The sequence below is a fragment of the Dasypus novemcinctus genome, chromosome 14, assembly GCF_030445035.2.
Source record: "Dasypus novemcinctus isolate mDasNov1 chromosome 14, mDasNov1.1.hap2, whole genome shotgun sequence".
Taxonomy (NCBI): domain Eukaryota; kingdom Metazoa; phylum Chordata; class Mammalia; order Cingulata; family Dasypodidae; genus Dasypus; species Dasypus novemcinctus.
This window is the reverse complement of record NC_080686.1, coordinates 9,850,629-9,871,488: the sequence shown is the minus strand read 5'-3', so window position 1 is coordinate 9,871,488 and position 20,860 is coordinate 9,850,629. Positions and strand designations below refer to the sequence as shown.

General features: G+C 38.1%; 1 protein-coding gene across 1 annotated transcript in view; it reads left to right on the top strand.

The window, feature by feature from the left end:
- Positions 1-20,860, top strand: part of PRKDC (protein kinase, DNA-activated, catalytic subunit) — a 199,218-nt gene that overhangs the window by 138,578 nt on the left and 39,780 nt on the right. The window contains exons 61-68 of the mRNA XM_058275516.2: positions 1,793-1,924; positions 6,254-6,433; positions 8,794-8,999; positions 11,313-11,451; positions 12,297-12,485; positions 13,162-13,386; positions 14,287-14,395; positions 18,438-18,549. Of these exons, the coding sequence (XP_058131499.1) occupies positions 1,793-1,924; positions 6,254-6,433; positions 8,794-8,999; positions 11,313-11,451; positions 12,297-12,485; positions 13,162-13,386; positions 14,287-14,395; positions 18,438-18,549 (1,292 nt within the window). The remainder of the gene's footprint in view (positions 1-1,792; positions 1,925-6,253; positions 6,434-8,793; positions 9,000-11,312; positions 11,452-12,296; positions 12,486-13,161; positions 13,387-14,286; positions 14,396-18,437; positions 18,550-20,860) is intronic.

The window sequence follows — 20,860 nt, the reverse complement described above, 5'->3', positions numbered from 1 at the left end:
CAAATTTCATACCTTAGAACTTGAACCACTAGTAAGGGTTTGACCCATCTCCCTATCTGAAGTTCAAAGCCTTGAAGAGAGATTCATTGACCTGCCTTGGGTCAAGGGCCAGTGCTGCACCAAAGCTGTGGTTAGAAGTCTGAGGCCATATTATAACCAGCTGCTCTCCTAGAGGCTCCTGGTGGAGAGCAAAGGGTTGGTGGGTCCTGGACAAAGGAGTGGATGGTGCTGAGCAGACAGTGCAGAGCTGTCCACTACAAACGGTGATTCAAGGGGTGGGGGCCTTGTACAAATATGGCAAAATTAAAAATCAAGCATTTCTCAAAATGTGGAAATTACATAATTCATATTTAGGGATAGCTTCAATTTTGCTTTTAAATCAGTAATTATGACATAATTTTCATGAACGGTAGAATAGACTTTGAATAAAAAACACTGTCATTGTTCTAATTCAATTAAAATCCTTAGCCAATTATTTAACTTCCCAATCTAGGTATGACGTTTATGACAGTGGTTCCACTGTATAGTCTGTGGAGAGAAAAATATACTTTTCATCTTAGTCTTGTTTCTAGAACCACAACCAGAAGACTAGTATCCAAAATCATAATGGTATCAAGGTTGTCCTACTCTCCCTTTCACTAGTTATATATACCACACCTGGAGTATTGTGTTTTGCCCACTTAGAGCAGTAGTTTTGGGCTCCTGATTAAACTTGAAACTTAATGAAGTGTGCTAGAGGGGAGTAACAAAATATGGTTAGCAGAAGGAAGAGATAAAACCAGGGTTTTTGGATAAAAAGTATAGAAAGACATTTTCGTATGTTATGAAGAAGGACCTTTTAACAATTACAGCTGTCCAAACAGAGTAGACTTCCATGTGAGGCAGTGCCTTCCCTCTGACAGGAGAAATGCAAATTTAACATGTTTGATCACTAATTAAGAATGGCATAGAGGTAATCAGGCATGAAAAGGATATGTATTGGTGCTCTTGTTTGTCGAACAAATACTTAAGGAGCTTGTGCTCCATGCCAAGAACTACGCTAGGTGCTTGCGGTATAGACAGAACTTAGATAAGCCCACTTACTCTCTAGTGGGTAAGGCAACAAACCACAGGTGATGTCAGATCGTAGCATATGCTCTGTCAATAATAAACCAAGTGATCACTGTCTGGAAAGACTTATGTGAAAAAAAGTGAGAGAAACTCTCTCTGAAGAAATCATATTTGAAATGGGAACTGAGTGATGAACAAAAAGCTGGAGGAAGACATTTGAGATAAAAGGCTGAGCAAGTGCAAGGAGCCCTGAATGGGAAGTCTGGGCGATGCTGTGTGGAACAGGCAGAGGCAAGCCTGACTGGAGCAGGGAGAGCAGAGCAGAAGGGTAGTGGGGTGAGGATGGGGGAGCCACAGTCCATGACATGGAGCCAAGGTCTACTCCAAGAATCATGCAAAGCTATTAAGAGGGAGCAATAGCCCCCCGATTTCTCTTTTTAAAAAGATCTAACTCAAATTCTCTAATGCAAGAATCTTAAAATTACTTTGAAATATATATGTAAATAATTTTTCTGTATTCATCTGCCATAGTAATTTTATTTTGGATTTATCTTTTGCCGTAGACTCATAAAATATAGCAATGACACCGTTTGAATAAAAATTATCTTCATTTCACCAGTTGTAATTTCTCTTTTCTGATAATCCCTTGTTATAAGATGAATTCTGACTATTTCATATCCCATGTACTGATTTTCTTAAGTACAAACTCTGCTTTTCCTTTTTTTGGTTCTAATTTTTATAGGAAATGAATAGTGAGTTAAAAATGAAGCATGATGCCCAGGTCATTTTGTACAGAAGTTATCGTCATGGAGACCTTCCTGACATTCAGATTAAATATAGCAGTTTGATCGCCCCCTTACAAGCTGTGGCCCAGGTTTGTCCTTGAACTATTGCATTTTCTATTACAATATAAATAGTTCTAGGGGACTGTTTAGGGAAAACTGTAAATGAGGTGTTGATTTGTTATAAACAAGGGACTTGGTTAAAAGGCATAGTTCCAATTCCTAGCTCTGTCATTTACTAGTTCTGGGACTTCTTTTCACTTGGGAAGACCGACATAAAGTTACTGAGAATTTGCCCTAAAATTGTACTTCTTTGTGGAGTCATTTAATACTTTGATCTTCATCTGTAAAATCAGAGTAAAATTTATTTTTCTTAATAATGTTGACTGGAATGAAACACTGCATAGAAAAAATCCTTGCCCCAGTCAAGATGGCTGAGCGAGATGCTTCAGGAGTCTGTACCCCCACAGAAGCTTGGAACAACCAGCAAGAACTGGAAGAAACATCTTTTTTAAACTCCAGTACTGTGGTAACAAGGTGGGCACCAAATCAAGAAAAGGCTACTTAAAAGCAGTAGGCTCTTGTGTTCCCTGACTGGCGCCTCCTTCACCCTCACCAGCTCAGAGTGGAGCCAGTCCACACTCCCATTGCAGATCCCTGATCCCAGTTCCAGAGGGAGTGGATAACCCGTGGATACATACTGGAAGTATGCATGTCTGGCCCACTCTGGGTGGTGGTGGCCTGAGGGACTTGCCACCCAGAACATGCCCTGCCTATAGAAGACAGCCCTCAGAGCTCTGCTACGTGGCACTGTGGAAGAGCAATCAAGTCAGCGTTCCCAGAGCAAGGAGTTGTTGGCTGTGGGACATTCAGTACAGTGACCAGGACCTGTTTCTTAAGGAAGAGGGGATATTCAGAATTGTGTAAACTGGGGAATTCCTAAGGCCCATGCCCAAGATAAGAAGCATGAATAAAAAAGGGCCAGGGAGGCCTCTATGCTTTCGTCTGGAGCTATTCTTTCAACTCACTGTATGGTAAGCCCTGAAGAGAGCACTTGTGCAGGTCAATCTGCAAAGACTGGGAAAGGTGTTATCTTTTTTCCCTTGTTTTGTTTTTAGTTAGCTCCTGGCATTAAAGGAAACCCATCATAACACTGCCGGATACAAACTTAAGCAACAATGGCTCAGAGTCTAAATTCTAGCAATAAAACATTAACATATTAAAATGTCCAGGCTTCAACAAAAGGTACAAAATTTAAAAAGAAATAGGAAATAATGGCACAGGCAAAGGAGAAAATTAAAGCATTAGAATGATCCATGAGGAGGATCAGACTTGGGATATACCCGACAAAGACTTTTTTTTTCTTCTGGTACCAGAACCAGGGACTGAACCTGGGACCTCTACTGGAAAGCCAGCACTCAACCACTGAGCCACATTGACTCCAGACAAAGACTTTTAAAAAATGGTCCTAAACATGTGCAAAGAGCTAAAGGAAAAAGAAAGAAAAACTAAAGGAAACCAGGAAAGTGATAGATGAATGCTCAGCAGTAGAGAGATGGGAATTATGAAAAGGAACCAAACAGAGCTGAGGACCTCAGTAACAGAAATTTAAAATTCCTAACAGCAGGTTGGAACTGGCAGAAGAAAGAATCAGTGAACGTGAAGATAAGACAATTGAAATCTTCGCTGTGGGAGCAAAAAGAATGAAAAAAGTGAACAAAGCCTAAGAACTGCGGGACACCATCAAGCTTACCAATATATGCATTGTGGGGGTCCCAGAAGAAGAAAAAAAGAGAATGGGGGAGAGAGACTATTCAAAGAGGTAATGGCTAAAAACTTGAGAAATTTAATGAAAGAAACATCCAGGATGCTTACTGAATTCCAAACAGGATAAATCAAAATAGACCCACACTGCAGCATGTTATAATCAGACTGTTGAATACCAAAATAAAGAGAGAATTCTGAAAGTCAAGAGAGAAGTGATGTGTCACATACAAAGGAGCCTCAATAAGATTGTGCTCATTTCTCATTGGAAGTTAATAGAGGCACAGAGGCAGTGGGAAGATGTATTTTAAAGCACTGAAAGAAAAAATTGCCAAATTTTCCCCAAATCTGGCAAAACTGTGTTTCATGAATGAGGGAAAGATGAAGGCATTCCCGGATAAACAAAAGCTGAGGGAGTTCTTCACCTCTAGACTGACCCTGCAAGAGAGTTAAAGAGAGTTCTGCAGGTTGAAAGGAAAGGACAGAAGTTATAGATCACAGATGAATGAAAAAATAAAGATATCCAATGAGAGTAGCTACAGAGGTAAGTATAATTGCCAGTACTATCGTATTTTTGGTTTGTAACTCTACATTTTGCTTCCTACAGGTCTGAAAGGCAAATGTAGAAAATGTAATGAATAATCAGAGGTCTGGAACTCATAATGTATAAACGTGTAATTTGTGATAAGTACATAAAGGTGGGGGAATAGAGGGGTATAGAAACTTTGTATATTTTACTGAGTTGGTAACAAAGCAAGTGAGAATGTTATAGATTCAGAATGGTAAATTTAAGCCCCATAGTAACCACAAAGAAAATATTGCAGACTATCAAGCATACAGAGACAGAAATTAGAATTACCCATATTCCCTTATCCCAAGCCAGTTCATCTGATTCGTGCTTACAAAAAGCATGATATGCATTTTTTTCTGTAAGGAAGAATGCGTTGCCTGATATTTTTCAAATTGCAATGCTTTATTTATTCAACAAACTTTTTTATTATTAAGTCTTACATGCCAGACTATTCTGTTTGCTGTGATGCAATAGTTGACAAAACAAAGAAAGCCTCTGCCTTCATGGAGCTGCCATTCTGCATCAAGAGGCCTTGCATGTGAAAAGAATTGAAGAGTGACATATCAGCTACCATTATAGGTTGTGTCCAGCAGCAGTAAACCACTGCTTTAAAGACTTCATCTTGTTTACTCCTATAGTTGTCTTAACAAAATGAGCATATGGGACTCTTGAAAATGAAGAATTTGTACATAATACTCAAGAATCTGTTAAAGACATGAAAATCTGTTTGCTCTATATTAAATGAAAAGAACAGGTTACCAAATAATATATATGATTAATAAAAGACCAAAATGTTAGCTGTGGTTATCTCCATGTAGTATAAATATGGGTGATATTTGTTTTCTTTTTTCCTAATCCATATTTTCTAAAATTTTATATAGTAACCATTATAATTTTTTGCAATAAGACAAATAAATTACTAACAACAATGAACAACAAAAGACAAATCAAATTTGGATATTTTTATTCCAACATAGCTTTCATTGAAGAAAGTAAGTTTTATTTAGTCATGCCCTCATGCCTTCATTTAACAAATGAGGGAACTGTTTCTGGTGCTGGTTTTCCTGTGGCCACCGGACATGTGGCGACGAGCCAGTCGGTGAGGCAGTGGCCGTTGAGCCAGTTGCTCCATGTGAAAGACACAGCACTGGCTACCAATGTTCTTTACAGTTCCAGTGGTGACCGCCTTCACTGATGGGACTTGGACAGTTAAAATTGGCATTTTATGTCAGCCCATCAATTAGTTACTTTAAGCTTTACCATGAAACTGATGTGGGGGATATCCCTAAAACTCTAGTAACATTTTTCTCTGACATCTTACTCAGTACTGCATTAAACATTTGACATGCATTATCTAGGCTAATCTTCACCCTATGAGGTACATTCTTTTGTGTTTTAAAAATGAGGAAATTGGAAACGGACTTGGCCCAGTGGTTAGGACGTCCGTCTACCACATGGGAAGTCCACAGTTCAAACCACGGGCCTCCTTGACCCGTGTGGAGCTGGCCCATGCGCAGCGCTGATGCATGCAAGGAGTGCCGTGCCACGCAGAGGTGTCTCCCACATAGGGGAGCCCCACGCGCAAGGAGTGCGCCCCGTAAGGAGAGCCGCCCAGCACGAAACAAAGTGCAGCCTGCCTAAGAATGGTGCCGCACACATGGAGAGCTGACACAACAAGATGACACAACAAAAAGTTACACAGATTCCCGCACTGCTGACAACAACAGAAGCAGACAAAGAAACAAGATGCAGCAAATAGCCACAGAGAACAGACAACGGCGGGGGGGGGGGGGGGCGATAAATAAATAAATAAAATCTTTTAAAAAAAAATAGAGGAAACTGAAGCTTGGACTTACCCATGGGTGATTAATCCAGCTTTAAATTCAAATCTCTGGGTCCAAAATCCATACCTTTTATAAGGAACACCTCAAACAGATCTGTTTCCTTAAACTCCAGATACCCCTCCTTATCAATGCCTGTAGTATATATGTTTGCAACAGTTTTTATTTTCAAATAAAGGTGACTTTGTGAATTATTGTGTTCTTGCTTTAGGTCCTAATTTGTCTTTGTTTTGACTATTTTACAGAGAGACCCAATAATAGCCAAGCAGCTCTTTGGCAGCTTGTTTATTGGAATTCTAAGAGAGATGGATAAATTTAAGACCACGTCTGAAAAAAGCAGCATTACTCAAAAGTTACTACAGGACTTCAACCATTTTCTTAATACCACTTTCTTGTTCTTTCCACCTTTCATCTCTTGTATCCAGGTAAAAGTCTGCACTCACTTTTCATAAAATATGCTTTGTCTGCTTTTGCTTCACATAACTGTGTTATAATAACTTTGTTTCACAAGTTCCAATGCTTAATAATAACAGGATGTTTAACAAAGTGAATGTGTTTTATTTGGGTTACCTCTTCCCAAACAGATAGATAAAATTTATTTGTACTGTTTTCCAAAAACAAAAGACAAACTTGCACAGGACAGAATAACCAGAAGTGAAATTTAGTATAAAAGTGTTTCATTTTGTAATAAGGTAAACCCTACAGTGTTTTGATTAAACTCTGCATTTTGTTTAGTTGTTTTTCCTTGTATAGTATTCCACTAAATTCTTTCCTGCCTTCTGGCTGCCTTCAAAAGTTGTTGATTGAACACATGCCTGGCTCTGATCTAGTGGCAGGGACAAAAATCCCCATCTTTGTACAACTCACATATGAGAGGGGGACTGACAATAAACAGAAAAATATATGACATGTTATTAGGTAATAGTAAGTATTATAGTACTTGAGCAATATACAGGTACTGAAGTAATGTCGAGTAGAAATAAACAGGCTCATAGATAGGTTGTGATCAGAATAGGGATTGTGTGCCATTGTAGATACGTAGATGGAGTGGTTGGAGAAGTCCTTTCTCAGGCAATAATATTTTGAGCAAAGAACTTAATGAAGGCCTACTTTTAAGTATTTCTTAAAAATACTTAATGGAAGATTTTTGATGTAAGAAATGTTTTTTTCATCATTTATAAACAGATCATTGCGAATTCCTTAATAGAAAATCTTTTTTATTCATTTTAGTATTTTTAAACCTAATAATCTCCCTGGAGTAATTATAAAATTATGTATTTTAATATTATTAATCTACTAATTTATATTGCATTGGTTTACAAATGAATTGGATAATAATTCCCTGAGATGAAGTAGTAGTTTTCCTCTTTCATTCATCTTGATATAGCATGAAACTGTAAATATAGTTTCTCTTTATATGTTAACTGTTTTTTACGTTTATAATTGTTAATTAGCATTCTTTCATTGTTTTTCTCGTGGCCACTCTAAAAATAAAAATGGTTTCAGAAATTAAGTATTGAGTCATCCAACATTTCAGAATATTTCTCTTTTCTTTGTATTCTGGAGTAACTTAAATTTTAATTCCTAATTTTCCCCCTATATTTTTCTATTTTTTAAAGATTTATTTTTATTTATTTCTCTCCTCACCCCCTGTTGTCTGCTGTCTGTGTCCATTCTCTGTGTGTTCTTCTGTCGTTCGCTTGCATTTTTGTCAGCGGCACTGGGAATCTGTGTCTCTTTTAGTTGCATCATCTTGCTGCGTCAACTCTCCGAGTATGTGGTGCCACACCTGGACAGGCTGCGCTTTTTTCATGCGGGGCGGCTGTCTTTACAGGGCGCACTCCTTGCACTTGGGGCTCCCCTACGTGGGGGACACCCCTGCATGGCACAGCACTCATTGCACGCATCAGCGCTGCACATGGGCCAGCTCGCCACACAGGTCAGGAGGCCCTGGGTTTGAACCCTGGACCTCCCATGTGGTAGGCGGATGCTCTATCAGTTGAACCAAATCCACTTCCCTTCCCTGTATTTATATAAAAACTAGTTTTTCCATTGTTGTTTGCGAGAATCATTAACCATCATTAAATAATTAAGTACCCTCTACCACTCACCCTGGAGCTTGCTGTTTGGCAGTGACCATGGAAAAAGAACATGACTACATATCAATTCCTGCAATTGCAGCATTTGTTATTATGGCATTCTCTTTGGGGCTCATATCTGAAACTACTATTTGCTTCTCTCCATGGCATCAGGCTATGTTTGGATTAGCATTCTCACAGGATTCTTATTCTACGTAGTATGACCGACTGTCTGTTTGAGATGTCCCTACCCCACCATGACTTCCCAAAATAAGTGCCTTGTGTGTAACATATTCTCTGTCACCTGAAGAGAAAAAAGAGGTTACATAGAATAACAGGGAGATGAGTATACCTACTTTTTAATAATTGGATATGAAATCCTTGTGTTTCACTGCTTTTCTCATCAATTAATTTGAATAAATATTCCTGGACTGCAGTTGTTGTTTAGATATATAGAAATCTTCATATTCTGCTTGGTTTTCTTGTTTTAAATTAATCCCTTGATTCGAAGTGTAAAAATAAAAGGTCATCCTTTGAGCAAATTAAATGTTGAGGAAAATTTGTTACTATTTTGCAAGAGAAACTCTTGGTGATATTACTACTTACATCAAAGCTTTCTTTTATGTTTAGTGAAATAAATTATTCACTTATGAAGCTATAGTCCAAGTACCACAGGCTAAATAGCTGCATGTGTTTTGGTTTCACAGGAAATGAGTTGCCAGCACCCAGACTTACTGAGCCTTGACCCGGCTTCTGTTGGTGCTGGTTGCCTGGCCAGCCTGCAGCAGCCAGTAGGCATCCTGCTTCTCGAAGAGGCCCTGACCCACCTGGCCCCTCCAGAGCCACCAGCCAAGCGAGTCCGGGGAAGGTCCTGCCTCTCTCCTGACGTGCTCAGATGGATTGAGCTTGCTAAGTAAGCTCTGTGATCTTGGCACTATGAGGAGAACAATGAATTTGACCAAAGTAAAATAGAAGGAGAAAAAAACAACTTGGCTTCATTTTGGCAGAAAGTGAACCAATAAAGCTGATAGTAATATGTCTATGAAATTTCTTGAAAAATCTTTCAAACTGAGTACTATTACATGAATCAAGCATAGTTGTCACAACAAAAACATCTTGCTTAATTAAACATGTTCATTTCTTTCAGTGTATATAATCTTTTGGACTCAGTATTATCCACCAACTTTATTTCCTATAAAGTGTGGCTTTAATTTTAGTTCCTAATAATTTATTTTTTTTTAAATTTTTTATTCATTTTTTAAAAAATATTACATTCAAAAAATATGAAGTCCCATTCAACCCCACCACCCCCACCCCCCACACCCCCCACAGCAACACTCTCTCCCATCATCATGACACATCCATTGCATTTGGTAAGTACATCTCTGGGCATCCCTGCACCTCATGGTCAATGGTCCACATCATAGCCCATACTCTCCCACGTTCCATCCAGTGGGCCCTTGGGGGGATCTACAATGTCCCGTAATTGTCCATGAAGCACCACCCAGGACAACTCCAAGTCCCGAAAACGCCTCCACATCTCATCTCTTCCTCCCATTCCCCGCACCCAGCAGCCACCATGGCCACTTTTCCCACACCAATGCCACATTTTCTCTGTGGACATTGGATTGGTTGTGTCCTTTGCACTTCTATGTCAAGAGGGGGAGTTCCTAATAATTTATGGTATTAATATTTTGCTAAGCTGAACAGAATTGTTTATTATTTTTCAATGGTACTCAACGTTTTAGAGACATTTTAATCCAATTAATTTTATTTGTTTATTTGGGAAAAACAAATTCCACCTTGTAGTTATATCATTTAACATTGTGTCTGATTCTTCCTATATCTGTGAATTTTTTAAAATGAAAGCTCGTAGCTAATTCTGAAGCAGGATATTTGATTAAGGTTGAAAACTTAATTTGAGCTTTCTATTTTATAGCACCGGTTAAGTCCTTAGATTCTAGGAGGGCAGGTAGTAAGAGTAAGAAGGATGTGGCATGCTTACACTTTGCATTTGTGCATCACCCCATCTTTCTATCTTCACTGTACTGTATGAGTGTGTAAGGCACTATGCCAGCTTCTGGTAAGACAAAAGTAAGTTAGACATCATCTCAGACTCACAAAACTAACTATCCAACAGGAAATATTTTTCTTACTTCATTAAATACTTCCTCATGCTTTTCCATATATGTTTACATTCCTTGCAGAGTACTGTGAACATAAAGTAGCCTTTTCTTGATACCTCACAGTCTCATTTTGACCATTAGTTATAGTGTACATAAACCAGTAATCTCAGGACCACTGTAGCATGTACATAAGGCTGATAAATTTTTGGGGTACATAGAAAATGTTTATAACTCTCATCTCTTCCTTGACTCTTGGGCTGTGAGCTACTCCTCTACCCCTTCTACCTAATCACCTCTTCCCTGGATTTGAGCTGCATTTATTAGACATGTAACTAAATTTGGAATCACTAGCTTCTGTGAGAGCGATCTGAGAGAGCCCAGGAAGAAGCAGTCACTGGCTGGCTGGTCAGGATGGTTTGTTTGTTTACAAAAGAGATGGCATTTGTGTTGACACTTGAAAGGTGAAAAAGAAATTTCCAGGGGGAAGGAAGCAAACAAATTTAACATCTACTTGAGAACGTCTTAAAGGGGGAAGCTTGGTTGACAGGGTCAAGCCAGACAACTGTTAGGATTAAGAGGTGAACAAATGTTCTAACAAAGATTAAAGCTATACGGAATTACTTGCTGATAGAATTGAGGTGGTCCTCCAAATCTGAATTAAAATGTGGCATCACTGGGGCCAGGATTATTTTTTAATTTCTTGTGGGTTCTTGGCTAAGTTCCAAATTTTAGAGATAGACCCAGGATTCCAATTGGGTCACCCAGAGAGAAGTGGAGTGTTACTATAATGGAGTCATGCTCCATTACATTTATTTACTTAGTGAGTCAATTTATACATTGTAAACGTCAGTATTACAAGTTTGACTTTAAATGCACATTAGAATAATTTCCGCCTTCTGTATGATGAAAGTAGTAAAATCTAATAACGTCAAAATTTTTAAAGATTATATTTTAGGCAAAAGAAAAATAACATTTTATTTATCTTAGTTAATATGATGTGTGACATCTTGATTTAATACCATTTCATTAAAATAAATACTTCTAGATTTTGGGACCTTCATTGATTTGGACCATTTTTTCTTTGTTTGTTTGTTTTATAGACTGTACAGATCAATTGGAGAATATGATGTCCTCCGTGGAATTTTTAGCAGTGAGATAGGAACAAAGCAATTCACTCAGAATGCATTATTAGCAGAAGCCAGAGGTGATTATTCTGAAGCTGCTAAGCAATATAATGAGGTAAAATTGATCTCTAACAAATAATGTCAATTTTTTTTGTTCTCTGGATAAAAACATTATTAGCTCTAGAATTTAGAGCTTTATAATACTTCAACTTTATATTGATTCCTTAGATTTTACTCAAATTTTAATAACAGAATGGTTTCATAATAACAATATGAAATAATTATTGTTGATCCCTTCTCATTTTAAGAAACTTGACTGAAAGAGAAAGCATTTCATAAATTATTAGTATGGCAAACTGTAAAATATGTTTCTATATTTGTTATTATACAATTTCTCTTTGAGTACATTGTCTTTATTTAGTAAGTGAAATATTTATAAAGGAAAATTTGGGGAAGATGATTGTAAGTTTAGTTTTAGACATTTTGTGTTTTGAGTTACTAGTAGCTGTCTGAGTCTAGCAACTAGTTGAAAGTCAGGGTCTGTGACCTGTAAGACTAAGCAGTCCAAATTTTAAAATCCTCTGCAGTTTTCTGCAAATATCTTACTCTCTTAATTTTCATTTTAAGAACTTGTTACCTGGTAAGTAACATGCAGTGTAAATTTAAATCAAACTTTGGGTCATTTAAAGACTGGTTTTGTTTATTGACTTCATCCTCAAATTTCTCAGAGCAAGGGGTTTCCTCCTAGTTAGGATTCTTATAGCGAGTTGTTACCAAAAAATTCCTTTTTTCTTTCTTCCTTTTAATTTTATTCTAAATATTTTCCCTTTTCTCTTACCTTGTTCATAAATCCAAAAATCACTGTCCTTAGTATGAATGTTATACTACCTCAATTTTACATTTTTTCACTTGTATTCTTTCCAGCTTTGTAAAATAATCTTATTAACGTTTCCTTGCCAGGCTCTCAATAAGCAAGAGTGGTTGGATGGTGAGCCTACCGAAGCAGAAAAAGACTTCTGGGAACTAGCATCCCTTGACTGTTACAACCACCTTACTGAGTGGAAATCTCTGGCATACTGTTCTACAGTCAATGTTGACAGTGAAAGTCCTCCAGATTTAAACAAAATGTGGAGTGAACCATTTTATCAGGTTGTTAGAATTACTTCATGGTCATTGAAATAAATATTTTAAATGGTCGGAAGTTTTGTAATTAATAAAGTTATTTAAAACTTTTTAAAAACAAGGCAATGTTGTAAACCATTAGGATATTCATAGTCTGACTCCCCACCCAAAAATCTCCATAGTATTATTAAATCTGTCGTCACTTTTAGCTAATACTGTCAAAATAAATGAAATTTGTTTTAAAATAAATAATTATATCTCTGGTGTCATAGAAGAAAATTTTCTCTTGTCTCTTATAAAAATATTGTATGGGGTCACTGTGGCTGTACACAGGGGTCACCCCTATTCCTGGCATAAAATATTTGCTAATTCCTACCCCCAACCCCACCCCACTGCTGATATTTGGCTGTGCTTATTAATCCATCAGTGTATATATATAACATCCAGATTGTCTTTAAGCTAAAAGTAGTTAGCATTTTCTATAAAACATTTTCCTTCATATTTTGTAAAAAATGAACTGTTTTGGATTGAACTTGTTTAAAAATTTGTAGTTTTTAAGTTTAAAACATTAAAACATTAAAGATTTAGTATTGCTCTAAAACTTGAGCTATGAAATTATACCAAAAGTTATTTTGGTAACAAAGCAATTAGATGGGGTCATATTGGCTTTCTGAAGTTACAAGTGGATTTTTATGTCCTTTAGGAGACGTATTTACCTTACATGATACGCAGCAAGCTGAAGCTACTGCTTCAAGGAGGGGATGACCAGTCACTGCTAACGTTTATTGATGATGCTGTGAACAAGGAGCTTCAGAAGACTCTTATAGAGCTTCATTATAGTCAAGAATTGAGTCTGCTTTACATCCTACAAGATGACTTTGACAGAGCAAAGTATTATATTCAAAATGGCATTCAGATTTTTATGCAGGTAATACCGATATATTGAAATCCAACATTTAATGGTATTTTTAAAGTCATTAAACTCATGAAAAAAATCAACAAAATTTTAATTTGCTATTCATACCACTCTTCTTTCTCTTCTTACATTTTATTCTGATACTCTTTTTGCTCTTTTCTTTGCTTTATTACTTTTTAAAATCTTTTTCTGTTTTAAAAGATTCCATTTGTTTTTCCTATAGTTCTTCTCTTTCTTACACAATTAAAGAATACTTGGGCGTGTTCTCATATACATATGTATAACCATATATGTAGTATGTGTATTAGACTTTTACAGTGAAAGCAGCTGTACAGAAGTTTGGTTGCTTTGTGGAGAAGAACATGAATTGAGCAGCCCTGTCCATTTTCTGCCAATGTGTCTACTTTTGCTTTTCTGAGACTCTTCTCCTAACAGTTGTTTGTTAAGTCAGTATCTTTCATAAAGTCCATGAACAACACCTGCCGTTGGCATCTGTTATTATACAGGCATACTCATTCATTGTTTTCATTTGTTTTTTGATGGTTGGTTAGTACACTCAAGAGGAAGTTTATCAAAGAAAAAAGAATTGGCTTCTGTAGTTGAGCATTTTACACTACAGGGTGTTGTGTTTTTTTAAAAAATCGATGGTAGATAGAGGCAGCGATAGACTGATTGTATCAATTTTATTGATGTCACTAAACCAAAAATGTGATTAGAAACCTAGATTATTATAAAAAAATTTTGACTATATGTTAATTACTTCTACAACTTAATTATTAACTGCTATGAGACACATCGGGCAGCTATTTGTATATATAAGATAATTAATATACTTGTTTTAGAGAACTATATTAAAAAGTTAAAGTAGCAAATTGATTTATGAACATGGTAAATGTACGTTTTTTTCCCTAGAATTATTCTAGTATTGATGTCCTCTTACACAGAAGTAGACTCACCAAATTGCAGTCTGTTCAAGTTTTAACAGAAGTTCAGGAGTTTATCGATTTTATCAGCAAACAAGGTAATTTTTTTTCACCCTATCATTATTTTCTCTTATAACCCTGAAAGAGTTAAGACATTTGGTATTTTTGCTTAGTGGTAGTGCATATCTCTTAACATATGGGTGAGAAACTTGTCTTGAGTTTATTGAAGTCATTGAAATCAGTGTTTAGAATGGTCAGGCTCTGTTTTAGACATTGAGGTTTCAAAGCCAAATAAGACACATTGGCTAGTTTAAGAAGCTTCAAAATAGTGGGGCGAACTGATAAGCCAACGTGATTCCGTCATAGTGTGATGATGAGATGGATGTGCGGCATGGGTCATGATCCTGACCTGGACCAAGGTGGGCGCAGCATGGCCTCCAGGAGAAGGTCCTGTGAGTTGAGTGTGGGTCAGCGGCAGGGCCTGCAGAACACCCACCCAACAGAAAGCTCACAGTTTCTAGAGACGCCAGTAGTTCTAGAACTGGGTGCCAGCTGCTCAGGCCTGAGGTGACCCAAGGCTGCAGGGCACCAGTGCCCAGACTTGAAGGTCTTTGATTTTTATCCTTGTGCCTATGGGAAGCCATCCAAGAATCTAAGGGAAAGAGAAAGTCTTTGCAAAGGTAAAATCTCCTAGTTGTTTTTTAAATCAGAATTTCAAGTTTTCTCCTAAATAGTCTTTAAAAATTATGAAAAATACTTTTCAGAATACTAATAAAAAATTGGTATTCAGCCAGGAGGCAGCAGCCTACAACATCAGACTCTTCATAGTCTACCAGCACAAATTGTGGTGGATAACGTTGACACAGAATGTCTTGCCCTGCCTGGGTCTGGGCTGTGGGGAGCCCTCCCCTCCAAGTGGTTCCAGCTTCCACAGCCCAGCCCAGCCCTGGCTCTGGCCCAGTTCTTGCCTCATTGTTACCTTTTTCTGGGCAAGTAGCCAAAAAGTGACTTTATAAGCACTGAATACCGACATGTTTGGATATATTTACAACTAAAGCTTCTAAAGAATGGAGAAGATTGACAAACACTGATTTAATTCTCCAATGTAAAAGCAAAAGCATTCTAGAGTAATGTGTACGTCTTTGCCTTTTGGGATCCATAGGCATCTAGACTGCACTTTGAATGACACACTTGTGGTATTATTAAATTCACTGTTGTTCTTTTTAATTGTTTTTCATATCTTTTCATAAAAGAATGGTTTAATCAGGCTGGATCAAACAGTTGTTTTGTATTTAAAGACAGAAGCTTTGGGAAATTAACTTTAAATGAAAAAGCTTGCATTGTGAAGCAAGAGCTTAGAAAAGCACATGTTATAAAGGAAACGTCTGGCTTCAGTGGCCAGGATTCTGTGGAGGTGCAGAGCAGCTAAGTGGTCACTCCAATCAGTGATGCCTAACTGTGTAGATGAGGGTATTCTGTGTACACTTCTAGGTGTGAGGGTATGCAACATTGGATTTTAAAATTAGGTGCACATACACACTTTATAAGTGTATGTGGATGAATGGATAGAAACATGAAAATGGTTTGTCAGAAGCATGTGTTTAGTTCTTAGTGCAACTGTTTATTTCCATATCATTTATTAAATTGATCTAAGATACTTTCTGTTGCTATCTTGAATATTAATGTTCAGGGGTACAAGAGCATCTACTGGGGATGACTGACTAATTTAGGCAGATTGTGATGATGTTTTAAAAAAGACCTAAGTAACTTGGGGAACAGAGCATTTCAATTTCTCTAGACTTCTATAACTCAAATTCCTAATGTAGAACACACATTTCAACTTCATGTAGTAATGTGTTGGAAAGGCAGATTTTTTTCCAATAATAAATAATATTACACATCTAAGGTTGCTATTTAGTAAAATAGAAGATATCGCTTAACTAACTTTTGAATGACTTGGATTATGTACTGATAAAAGGCCAAATTTGCCATGTTTCATATGTTCACTAATGGAGAAATTGAGGTCAGACTTCCCTCTACACTGGAGCCAAGCTAGCAGCAATAGGAAATAAGCTGTTGATAGTTGGTAAAGTGGATGCTGGTCTACCATGCTCCTATTCAAATGAATCCCATAGTTCATTGAACTTGCTTTTTCCAGGGAAGCAAGTGGGAAAAAAATCTAAATCTCTTCTTTTTCATGGACTTTAGTCATAGAATCTCAAGAAATTAGGGTTAGGGCTAAACCAGGTCATACAGATCTTTTAAGCATCTTAAAATCACAGCCTGAGTGCTCATCATGTAATGAAGTTGATCTTTCAGAGTATCACCATTGACCTCTCCTTGTCACCATTGCTCAGCTAAGCATAAATTGATACTCTTAAAAAGAAACAAACAGCAAAGCCCTCGAAATAGGCAAGGGGAGCTCCCACCCAGAAATTTTAGCAATGTTCAGTTTTGACTTGTTACTACTTCCACGTGGGGTTTCTTCTCAGCTTTTAAACATCAGAATTTTTTACCTGCCATCTTCTCTAAAATATGTCTATTTGGAAATGCTGCCTTTCAAATCCAATGCCATGGTTATCCTTACTGTTGATTTTGTTGTTGCTGTTCAAGAAATGTCCCCATCTTACAACTTCATGTACACACCTAGCCAATCAGTGGCATGAGCATTCATCCATACAGGGGCTTGGGGGTGGGCGGGAGGAGAGGCTCACCAACAGCTGGCTCAGTTGGTGGCAGTGCCTGAAAAGGCACCCAACTTTGAGGACCAGATATGGAGTTGGTAAGCAAAGTTATGAAAATGTCTGTCTAGCCTCCATTTTCAAGAAATTTTTATATATTTATTGAAAGTTCTTTTATTTGAAATTAAAATTATTTGGTGAATAATGGTTTGATATTTGGAACAGGTTTTGAAGGGGAGGTAATGCCACTGTTAAATTAAAAGCCTTGTTGACTCTACAGAAAGGTACTGTTAGTGACGGATGGGATGCATTTATTTTGTACATGACCTAAATTTTTGTTTTATTTTTCTTTTTTCCAAAATACTTAGACATCTGACATTTTCAACCAAAATTTCAGTTATATACTGTGATTTTTATTTGCTGCAGTACATTAAAATGTCAGAGATACTTTGGGGCTCAAAAGCTAGGATTTCTAAGTCAGTATGTGCATTTTACATGATAAAGCTGTTAATGGTAAGCATAGTATTATATACTAACTAGATTTTTCCACATCTGTATAATATGTATTTTGCGATAATGAGATTATTGAAAGTTTAGAGTGTCAAACGTGTTTAATGTGTATTTTTAAGCAAATTTATGGCTATCAAGGGTATGGCTATCTTATCCTTGTTAGCAGCACCAGGAGTCTGTGTCTCTTTTTGTTGCGTCATCTTGCTGCATCAGCTCTCCATGTGTGCAGCGCCACTCCTGGGCAGGCTGCGCTTTTTTTCACGCCGGCACACTCCTTGCGCATGGGGCTCCTCTACACAGGGGACACCCCTGCGTGGCATAGCACTCCCTGCATGCATCAGCTGGACAAGTGGGCCAGCTCACCACATGGGTCAGGAGGCCCTGGTTTTGAACCCTGGACCTCCCAAATGGTAGGCAGATACTCTTATCAGTTGAGCCAAATGTGCTTCCCTGTTCCCTGCTTTAAACCTACAGAATTCTTTTTTAAGTCCATATTATTAATGACATGTCATTCATTAATTACCTTCTATTTTCCAGGACCTATGTTAATCTCTTTAAATTACCTAGTTTTTATGAGATAATTTTTTAATATTTTATAGAGGGTTAGAGAGATTAAAAGACTTTCCCAACTTAATAAGTGAACAATCCAAATTTTGAACTCAGGTTTGTCGGATTCTAAGCTCATAAATGTAGTAAATGTAAAAAGAATTACATATTATTTATTCCCCCATTTTTTTACTGTATAACGTTAAGCAATTGACCTCTAAGTGTCAGAATATATTAGATTTATATAGTAACTTTGTGTTCCTTTTGTGGAAGAAAAATGCAAGAGTTTTTTTTCCATCTGAATGAGAAATTTGAAATAAATTTCTTCTTACTACGATGATCTTACTTTGTTGCTCTTGTCAATGAGCTATAGATATAGTCATCCTCTAATAATTATTTGTAGGTAATTTATCATCTAAGGTTCCCCTTAAGAGACTTCTAAAATCCTGGACAAACAGATATCCAGATGCTAAAATGGACCCAATGAACATCTGGGATGACATCATCACAAATCGGTAAGATGCAGTCCTTTTGAGTTGAATGGGGATTTCTTTCTAAAATTGCCTAAGAGATATTGCCCCTACATCGTGGTTTAGAAAACTGGGAGTTGAGTCTAGTGTAGACATCTCTCATCTTGCCAATTTAACATTTTATTATTCTAACAAAATTGCCCATGTCAGTAGTCTGTACTTTTTGGCTTCCTGTGGTCCCCTTGGGGAGGAATTGCTGTTCATACACTTTTGTGTTCATCTTTGTGCTAGGTGATTGATCATGAAGATGCTTCTGGCAGTGAGAGGGCCAGGGGGCAGCAAGGGCAGCAGCACATCTGCTTCTCAAGGGAGTGATAGGACAACTTAATGATTTTTTTTTGTTATTCTATTACTATAACTTGAATTTTTGATACTTCTGCCTCCCAAATCCATTATATAATGCTATCACTTTACCAGGTATGAGATCATTTACATACTCTAATCTATCCTCACCTCATAACAACCCTTTTCCAATCAGTAGGACAGATATTAACCATGTATTTTATTTTATTTTTTTAAAGTAGCTTTATTTATTTTTTTTATAAGTTTTATTTATTTATTTCTCTCCCCTTCCCCCCCACCCCTGGTTGTCTGTTCTCTGTGTCTATTTGCTGCATCTTCTTTGTGTGCTTCTGTTGTTGTCAGCGGCACAGGAATCTGTGTCTCTTTTTGTTGCGTCATCTTGCTGCGCCAGCTCTCCGTGTGTGCGGTGCCACTCCTGGGCAGGCTGCACTTTCTTTTGCGCTGGGTGGCTCTCCTTATGGGGTGCACTCCTTGCACATGGGGCTCCCCTACACGGGGGACACTCCTGCGTGGCACGGCACTCCTTGCGCGCATCAGCACTGCACATGGCCCAGCTCCACACGGGGCAGGGAGACCCGGGGTTTGAACCACAGACCTCCCATGTGGTAGGCCAAGTCCATTTCCCAGGACTTCATTCCTTTTTAATGCTGAATAATATTCCATTGAATTTATATACCACATTTTGTTTATACATTCATCAGTTAATGGACACTTCGGTTTCTTCCATCTTTTAACAATTGTGAATAATCCACCTGTGAACAGTGATGTGCAAATATCTGTTCAAGTTCTTGCTTTTGATTCTTTTGGGTATATACTTAGAGAGATTGCCAGGTCATATGACATTTGATTTTCAACATGTTTCATTTGAGTTTCCTTCATGTCATCATGTGAAGCTTTCCAGAAGAAATTTAGATATGAGTCTGGAGTTTAGAATATGGAACTGATCATATACATTTGGCAACATATACAGTCCATTCTAGCCTTTCAAGTTTGATTATCACTTTTTTTTTTTTTAAGATTTATTTTTATTTATTTAATTCCCCTCCCCTCCCCCGGTTGTCTGTTTTCTGTGTCTTTTTGCTGCGTCTTGTTTCTTTGTCCGCTTCTGTTGTCGTCAGCGGCACGGGAAGTGTGTGCGGCGCCATTCCTCGGCAGGCTGCTCCCTCCTTCGCTCTGGGCGGCTCTCCTTATGGGTGCACTCCTTGCGCGTGGGGCTCCCCTACGCGGGGGACGCCCCTGTGTAGCACGGCACTCCTTGCGTGCATCAGCACTGCGCATGGGCCAGCTCCACATGGGTCAAGGAGGCCCGGGGCTTGAACCGCGGACCTCCCATGTGGTAGACGGACGCCCTAACCACTGGGCCAAAGTCCGTTTCCCTGATTATCACTTTTTAAGATTTATTTTATTTATTTCCCCTTCCCCCCTGTTGTCTGCTCTCTGTGTCCTCTTGCATCCTTGTCATGCAGCACTGGAAAACTGTGTCACTTTTTGTGTGTGTATAATCTTGCTACGTCAGCTCTCCATGTGTGTGGTGTCACTCCTGGGTGGGCTGTGCTTTTTTCGCGCGGCATGGCTCTCTTTGAGGGGCTTGCTCCTTGCGCATGGGGCTCCCCTACGTGGGGAACACCCCTGCGTGACACAGCACTTCTGCGCACAGGCAGCACTGCCCGTGGGCCAGCTCACCACACAGGTCAGGAGGCCCTGGGTATCGATCTCTCGACCGTCTGTGTGGTAGGCTGGTGCTCTTATCAGTTGAGCGACAACCACTTCCCTGGTCATTCTATATTTAGCTTCCTGAGGAACTGCCAAAGTGTCTTCCACAGTGGCTGCAACATTTTATTATACACTCCCACCAGCAATGAATGAGTGTTCCTACTTCTTCACATCCTCTCCAACACTTTTAATTTTCTATTTTTAATCGTAGCCATTCTAATGGGTATGAAATGGTATCTCATTGTAGTTTTGATTTGCATTTCCCTAATAGCTAAAATTT